This window comes from Phasianus colchicus, chromosome 28, assembly GCF_987193195.1.
Source record: "Phasianus colchicus chromosome 28, bPhaCol1.hap1.1, whole genome shotgun sequence".
Classification (NCBI taxonomy): domain Eukaryota; kingdom Metazoa; phylum Chordata; class Aves; order Galliformes; family Phasianidae; genus Phasianus; species Phasianus colchicus.
Window position 1 is genome coordinate 4,818,992 of NC_143463.1, and position 7,863 is coordinate 4,826,854.

At 50.8% G+C, this 7,863-nt stretch overlaps 1 protein-coding gene across 1 annotated transcript; it reads right to left on the reverse strand.

The window, feature by feature from the left end:
• Positions 1-2,137: 2,137 nt before the first annotated feature.
• F2RL3 (F2R like thrombin or trypsin receptor 3) lies at positions 2,138-5,679 on the reverse strand. The gene is made up of 2 exons (XM_031604005.2): positions 4,637-5,679; positions 2,138-3,935 (listed from the first exon to the last, which is right to left on the reverse strand). The coding sequence occupies exons 1-2, from the start codon at positions 4,725-4,727 to the stop codon at positions 2,866-2,868; spliced, it is 1,161 nt and encodes a 386-aa protein (XP_031459865.2). The 5' UTR covers positions 4,728-5,679; the 3' UTR covers positions 2,138-2,865.
• Positions 5,680-7,863: the final 2,184 nt, after the last annotated feature.

The window sequence follows — 7,863 nt, forward strand, 5'->3', positions numbered from 1 at the left end:
ACTTCTTTCCTTCATTTCTGTGCCCACTGCTGTTGCATTTGAGCAAAGCCTCACTTGCTGCAGCCTGGCACCTCGCTGCTCAGTTATTGCCGTGCTTTCCATTGCTTTACAGTAATTTCCAGCCCTTTGTGTCAGGGCTGGCTATTTGCAGAACATCACTGACATGGCGAGGGTTTGGCTCTCCGCGTTCTCTGGAGTTTCAGAACTGCTCTGTGAAGGTATGAGCCTTCCCACCAGCTTAGCAGCCTGCCTGCTGCTCTGAGCTCTCCTGCAGAACCTCACTGTGGCTGCTACCTGTGTGTACCCACTGCTCCTCTGCAGTTTTTTGCCACGTCTGTTCAGAGCACATTAACAGATTGTGTCCTTGCTGTGTCCACACTGTGCAATGGAAGCGCTGGCAGCTGCGTTCCTGGCTGGCAGGTAAAGAAATGCCCTTAAACTCAGCTCCATCTCCTGTAAGCGACTGGCCTGGCAGATGCTGGCTATTGTGTACACACGGCCTGAGTCAATATTTATCCCCTGGATAAACAGCAGACCCAGTATGAGCTGCAGAGAGAGGGATTTTTGGTTGATTTTTTTTCTTTTTCTTTTTTTTTTTTTTCCTGGCTATCAAAGCTGCACGATACAAACCCTGCTGTTTACTGGTTTCAGCTTCTGTTCAGTGCTTTGAGTCGGGAGAATAAGACATTTGGGCACCGTGATTCTGTCAGTGTAACCAACTGCCCTGGGAAGATGGGACCTGTGCCTGAGCTCTTCAGCCTCCTGTGCTCTTTCCCTTCCTGGGTTCAATTTTCCTGTCTCATCCCTTCAGTAGTTTCAGAAGGATGTTTGAGGTAATTTCATGTTGGTGCTCTCGTAGATCCTTGGGCAGTCCAGAAGTGTCCCCAGTGGGATGAGCTGATGAAGGCAGAAGGTTTGAGCTGAGTGTTAAATGTGACTTCATTTTCCTCAGGCCCTGCTGTGTGTAATGGAGTAACTCCAGATTCAAGAAAGGGGCTCCTTGGGGCAGTTTCAGGGCAATCATTGGGCTGTCTCCTCTTCATAGCTAGGAGAGAATGGTTCATTTGTCACCAAGGAAGAGACAAACCCAGTGGTGGAATGCCAGCAGAGCTGCTGCTGCTTTGGGCTGTGAGTTGGCTGTGGCTTAGAGATGTGTGCCTCCCTCTGTTAGAGAGATGCTTCTCCTTTCCTTTCTCTGATGGGTTTGTGAGACAGATTTCTGCTTCCCCCAAGTTACGTTACTAAATAGCCAACAGCAGTGCTAATTATTGGTGACTTTCTGCTTGCAATCCTTTCAGTGAAATTAATATTTATATATTTGTAACTGTACATTATGCAGAGTAACCATTACTATGGTATTTATTTTAAAGCAATAGCTCCCTTGTCCTTTGTTGTCTGGGTGTTTTAGTCTTAGCTCTTTCCCTTCTTTTTAATCAGCCTCAGTAGGAGAAAAACCCTCAGAATGTTCAGCTTGCTTGAATAACATCATGGAAACGACAGCACTTGCTTTGCTAACACTGACAACTGATATTTAACGCAGGGTAACCTGGTTTGCATTATGGTTGACAGATGACCTATTTGGAAAACCTCAGCTCATTTTGTTGTTTCTTTTCCTGTTTTGGTTTTCTGGTGCTTGCTCCTCCTGATGGAGTGACAGCAGTCTGCGCTGCCTCTCCAGCTGCACTGCTGCACCCACAGGAGATGGGCTCTGCTTTTTCACCTGCATTCCACCCCAGCACTTACATGTGAGCACACCATTCTATGAGCATTTTTGTTTTGTTCACACACACATCTTAGCAACTTTGAGTCCAGAAAAGGGTTTGTTTTAGATTCTGGTAAATATTTTATTAAAAACTGATTTTAAAACAATCTTTTCTGTCTCTTTATTCACACTGTAGGCTGTAGGGTGGTTTGGTTGTAGATCACAGTCGTGGCTGAACCACAAAATTCAGGAACTCTAAGGAATTTTGTTGCTCGTTTTCTGCCTTGCTCCTTGTTGAGATGTGCCCAGAGCTGAGCTGTGTTTTGAATAGTTTGCAGCACACCCCAGGGCTGAGCAATGAGTGTAATCACCTGTTTCATAAAAGAAAGCTCTTCATTTTGTGATATGAAGAAAAAAAAAAAAGTGTTCTGAGTGTTTTCTCATTTCCTTCTTTAATATTTTCCTTCAAGAGACAGAATACAGTTTTGGCCTTTTGGGTAGCAGAGGTCGTTAGCATCAACAGGGATGAAGGAATTGGGTTTTTACATTTGTGACGTGGGCTGCCTTTACTGGGGTGGTGATTCTTGGTTGAGCCAAGAACATAACAGCTAGAAAAGGTGGTGCTTTGTGTTCTCTGGACAGAACATTTTAGTTCAGGCAATGGGTGCCTTTTATGTAAGTACGTCCTGATATTTTTGAAATGTTTAGAAATTTGGTTATGCAAGTGCCTGTTCTCCTTCAGTTTTAGGTAAAAAGAATGTGTTCAAGGACAGCAAGGAAGCCAGAAAAATGAATAGAAGGCAGATAGCAGCCAGCTCACAGCACGCATTAAAAGCAGACCTGGGTGTACAACAAAACCATCCTGGCGGTGTGTAACCAGATGAGAAGTTGTGTGCAGTGTCCCAGAGGCAGATCTATATGTGCTCAGCACTCCACATCTCACGTGTTGAGTCACTGGGACTCACCATCCTTTAAGGAACGCTGTGACATGGGCTGATTTGGTCTTAGCTGTGCAGGCAGAAAAATGTGGTTCTTTCTTCGTGAGGCTTGTCTGCTGGGAACTGCTCCTCACTGCTCTGGGTGAAACCTGTGAAGTCCCAGTGCTTTGTCCCGTCCCTGCAGTGTGTTGGAAGTGCCTTGGGGCAGGGAGCTGGGATGGAGGCTTACACCAGTGACTCCTTGGAGCTTTTCTGAGGAAGTGTTTCTTTGGAGGTTTGTAAGGAGGGGGTTTTGCTGCGATTGAAGAATGTACTCCTCACCTTCTCCCGGAAATCTTCTGATACGTAGTAGTAGACAAAGGGGTCAGCACAGCTGTTACAGGTGCTGATGGCCAGGCTCACCATGTAGCCGACGTACCAGCTGCCGTACAGCTTGCACTGATAGCTGGAGTAATGAACGAGGAGGAGAACGTTGCTGGGAGTGTAGAAGGCCACGAGTGTGAACAGCACGAGAGCAGTGAGCTTCATGGAGTGGGAGTAGCGCTTCCCACTGCCCAGGAGGGCTTGCAGCACTGAGCAGTAGCTGAACAGCATCACCACCAGCGGAGCGAGGAAAGCGCAGGCGACGAGGCAGACGAAGTAGTAGAAGTAAAAGCCGTCGTCCTCCTGCCTAGGGAGAACATCGTGGCACAGGGTGATGTCTGCTCTGTACAGGGGATACGACTGCTGCTGCAGAGTCAGGGGCAGAGTGATGACAGCAGCGCAGAGCCAGACAGCAGCACAGGTCCAGGCAGCAAAGGCAGGGGTACGGAAAGAACGCGACAAGAAAGGATGCACCACTGCCAGGTACCGGTCCACACTGATGCACGTGAGCAGCAGCACGGAGCAGTACATGTTCCCATAGAAGAAAGCTGTGGTGACCCGGCACAGACCTTCCCCAAAGGGCCAGTTGTTCCCAAGGAAATAGTAGAATATCTTGAAGGGCAGCACCGATATGAGCAGCAGGTCTGCTGCAGCCAGGTTCATCAGGAAGATGGTGGAGGTCAGCTTCTCAGTCCTGGTAGCCAAAACCCAGAGGGCCAGCCCGTTGGAGGGCAGCCCCAGCAGGAAGACGAGGCTGTAGAGGGAGGGGATGAGCAGCACTGTGACCCCACTGCTCAGCTGGGAGCGAGCGGCCTCGTGCAGCAGCAGATACGTCGTGTTGTCTATGGTGGCCGTTTCGCCGGGGATGGCTCGGGGGCACGGTGTGATCTCTGCTGTCGTTATCTGCTCGCTGGTGCTGTTCTGAGTGTAATCTGTTGGTGTAAATGCAGTCTGTTACTTGCTGCACATGTTAATACTAGCGCTTTGCAGAGCAGGCTGGCTTCATGATGCTTACACCAAATTCTAAGGTGCTGCATTGTATTGTTGGGTTGCATTCTGCAAAATGATAATGGTTCACGGGCAGAAAAAGCAGAGATGGAGTTATGTGTGCAGCAGTGTCCATCGGGGACCTTACTGCAAACTGACAAGTCTGTTCTGTGCTCTGCTTCCTACCACTCGCAATTGCTATGGAGCTCAGGTACCAGGGGAACAGGGCACGATCCCTCTGCCCAGCTGGCAGAGTCCTGCAATCCAGGGCCACTCCAATGCAAAGCTGTGGAAGCTTTTAGCTGAAGATTTTGGCTTCAAGTGCTCTGTTCTACGCTGGTTTTAATTTCTCTTCCATAAACATCCTTTATCACTTCCTATTTCAAGTAGAGCAGGCATGAATCTCAATGAGCATGCACTCTCATGATCATGGAATCATGGAACGGCTCAGGTTGGAAGGGACCTTAAAGATCATACAGTTCCAACCCCCGTGCCGTGGGCTGGGTGCCCCCATCCACGGCGCTGGGCGTCTCCAGGGATGGAGCATCCAGAATAATATTTCATAAATGTGTTCTCGGGGATGTATTAGAAGTCCCAAACCTCCTGTGCTTTAAGAAGCAGTTTTCCCCCAAAGATGCCCACTCACCATCATAATCAGGCGCCGCCAGGCCCAGTCCCCACGCAGCACAGCACAGTGCGAGCCGCGGTGCCAGCTGCCCACTCCTGCAGGTCCCCATGCTGCCGCAGGAGCTGCACTGCTGGGAGGCAGCTGGGAAAGGCTGGGTGAGTGACTGTGCTTGTGCGTTTCCTCCTCGCAGTCCTTAACACTCGGAAGCACCGGCTCGTCCTGTCACGGCATTCCCAGAGCCAGCGTGGTCGGAGCAGAGACGTAGCTGCGGTGTCAGCTGTTGGGGGGACGCACGCATCCAGACCCATAGGGATTGTTTGTCAGAGCTCGAGTGACTCATTTGGGTCTCCTCCCTGCTCTGGGCTGCACTTGAAAATAACGCACAGTCACATTTGACACACTTTGAATTTGATTTAGTGTGTAAACTGCATTGAAACTCTTATGGCCTCCACGTCCGATGGCATCCTTCTGCTTGAGAGGGATCCGAGCAGCACTGTGCAGTGCTTGAGGTCCTCCCACACTGCTTCAGTGCCTTCAAAGATGTCATCCCCACACACAGCCATGGAGTGCTGGAGGGCCGCAGCCTCCCCGGCTCCTGGGGCTGTGCAGGGCTCTTCCATGGCCTTGGGGACAGTTCAGGGTTTGGTTTCCGCCCCGCAGCCCCCATGTTGGGTTCAGCCCACCACAGTTCTGTTTCTAATTTCTAATCCTGCTTCCCTCCCTCCTTGCTCTTGCTGCAGAGGTTAATTAAAGGCCATCTGAAGGAAGCAGCAGCCGGTGCTGTGACGCACACAGATAAGTGGTGAGGTCCCGGCCTGATGGAGATGTGCTGCTTCCGCTGATAGGCAGGGCGAGCTGAGCCCTCCTGCAGGAGAGGGGCTGACGTGGGCTGGGGAAGTCTCTGTGCTTGGGCAGATAAGAGTGAACTGCAGCCACTCGTGCCCACGCAGTTTTTCCAGAGATGCGCAGCCTCCACCCAACACCCCCAGGAGAGCAGCGCTCCATTTGCACAACCTGCACAGAGCTGTGGAATCATAGGGTGCCTTAAGAGAGAAGGGACCGCAAAGATCACCCAGTTCCAGCCCCACTGCTCTGGTGTTCCAACCCTGATGGCTCTGGAGAGCTGCATGGTCCCTCCTTCTCCAACTCTTTGGGAGTGTAAGGCCTTTCTGTGCTTTCACGCAGCACCACTGGGAAAGTCCCAGTCCTGTCCCATTGCCTCCCTGGGCCCTTTCCAGCAATGAGGGCACAGCGTGGGGTGCTGGGGCTGCCACTCCATGAGGTAAGGATGGAGCTGGAGCCCAGGAGGTAGGAACTGTAAATTTGGTTTGGCATCCTGAGGAGCAGTTCATTCCTGTTTCTTCGCCTCATGAATGGCCTCTTCTGTGAAGGCTGCAAATCTGAGCCTGGCTGCTGTTTGATGAGATTCCTCTATTCCAAGGAGAAAATGATCCTATTTCCTTTGCTTTCACCATATTCCCACATCCCTGTGTCGAGAGGTGGGGTTCCGCTGGCAGGGATAGGGAAGATGCAATGTTGGATGTTTTGCTTTTGTGATTCTCTCAGGATTTATGAACCATTACAACATGACTCATGTGGCCACGTATTTTCCATGCCTCAACCAGAATCCTTTCCATGCTCTGTATGCAAAAAATTAGCCATAATCAGGTGCAGATAGTGTGCAAATCACAACCCTGCTTCCTACGGATGGGTCTCTGGAGTGGAGCAGGGAGAGGTTATTCACTGCTCTATCCTTCAGTTTTCAGATGCTGTGTGATCTTTAGTGATTGCCTTAGATGCAGAACAGCTTGCTTGAAAATTCTCATGCCAGAGGTTTGTCACAGCTTGTTAACATCTCATTTGCTCCCTTCCCTGTGGGGTAACAGTTTGGTTTTAAAGCTGCTCGCTGTGCAATAGGTATCTCCTGGGAGAAAGCACTCTTTGCTTCCATTGCTCTGAACCCTGAGTACGTAGGACTGGAACATGGGAGGGATTTTAGAGGTGTGAGGGAGGTATGGGCAGCACCTGCCCTGCCCCACGTGGTGCCTTTAGGGCCCGACTGATCTGACTTTGGGACTCAGATGCTCATAACAGGGTTCAGGTTCCTGCTCTGTTCCAGCAGCTCAGCTGCAAACCAGCAGTGTGAAGAGGGAACTGGTGCAGCTGAATCCTGCCCTGGGCTGAGCTCGTGTTCCTGCTGCAGAATGAGAGGCAGCAGCTCGGGGCAGAGCCAGCAGCACGCAGCATTTCCACCGCTGTCAGCACAACCTCACATTTTCCATGAATGCAGTGCTGATTTTCCCAGCCACCGGCTGTGCGTCGGAGCCTTCTCCAAATCGCAGCACAGAAAAGCTCCAGTGAGCAAGAAATGAGGGACCTCAGCCTGGGTTCGTCCTCGCAGGCTGTGGCATCTGGGGGCTGTGGGTGGCACACGGGGCTGCCCTCGTGCATGGGGCACCTCCTGCCCTCACCAGCCACAGCTCACCCTCCTCTCCTTTCTCCACGGTTCAAGTGCTCCCTTCAGCAATTCTTAATGCAATTTATAAAAACACTCCTTATTATTCCATGTGCAAACGTGAAGGATCTTGTAAAGCCATGTATTGCTGAGAGCTCCAGCTGTGTTTGGCTGTGTCAGCTGTGCCGCCCCCAGCGCCTTTCACTCCCCCGCAGCACAGGGGCCGTTCTTTGTGTTAAGTCCAACATCTCCAAGAGGACACTTTTGTGTAAAATATAATGCGTCCTCTGCTACGTCACCACCATCGTTTATATCAAATTATTCATACCGTTTATTCATCAGAGGATTGTTATGCAGAGAATGGAGGTTTGCTTCCCTGTGAGCAACGCTGCGCTGCACAGAAAGTGGAATCGCCTTTTGTTATGGCAACGGAAGTGTTGAGGATGATGTAAAGGAAACTCCTATCAGATCTGGGTCACAGCGCTGCAGCTTAATTTGCAAACTCCGCACATCCATTTGTTGCGCAGGGCTCCCAGGGAAGGCGGTTCAACATGTTATTATTACCCAGGAATTTGGGGAGGCTGAGGGGAAGGCGGGTGGGGGTGATTTTCGTGGTTGTAGTTGTACTGCCTTAACCTGGAGCAGATGTGCTGATAGATTTCGGAACTGGAATCGTGCGCTCCAAGGGCTGTTTGCAGAGCACACGAGCAGCTGAGGCTGGGTCCGGACCCGGTTTTGCACACCTCTCGTGGCAGAGGTGCTGCTAGGAATGAGCCAACTCGGAGCTGTG

Coding starts and splice junctions, on each gene's coding strand:
- F2RL3 (XM_031604005.2), bottom strand. CDS start 4,727: ATGGGGACCTGCAGGAGTGGGCAGCTGGCACCGCGGCTCGCACTGTGC. Junction 3,936..4,636: donor GGCGGCGCCTGATTATGATG/GTGAGTGGGCAT, acceptor TTACACCAACAG/ATTACACTCAGAACAGCACC.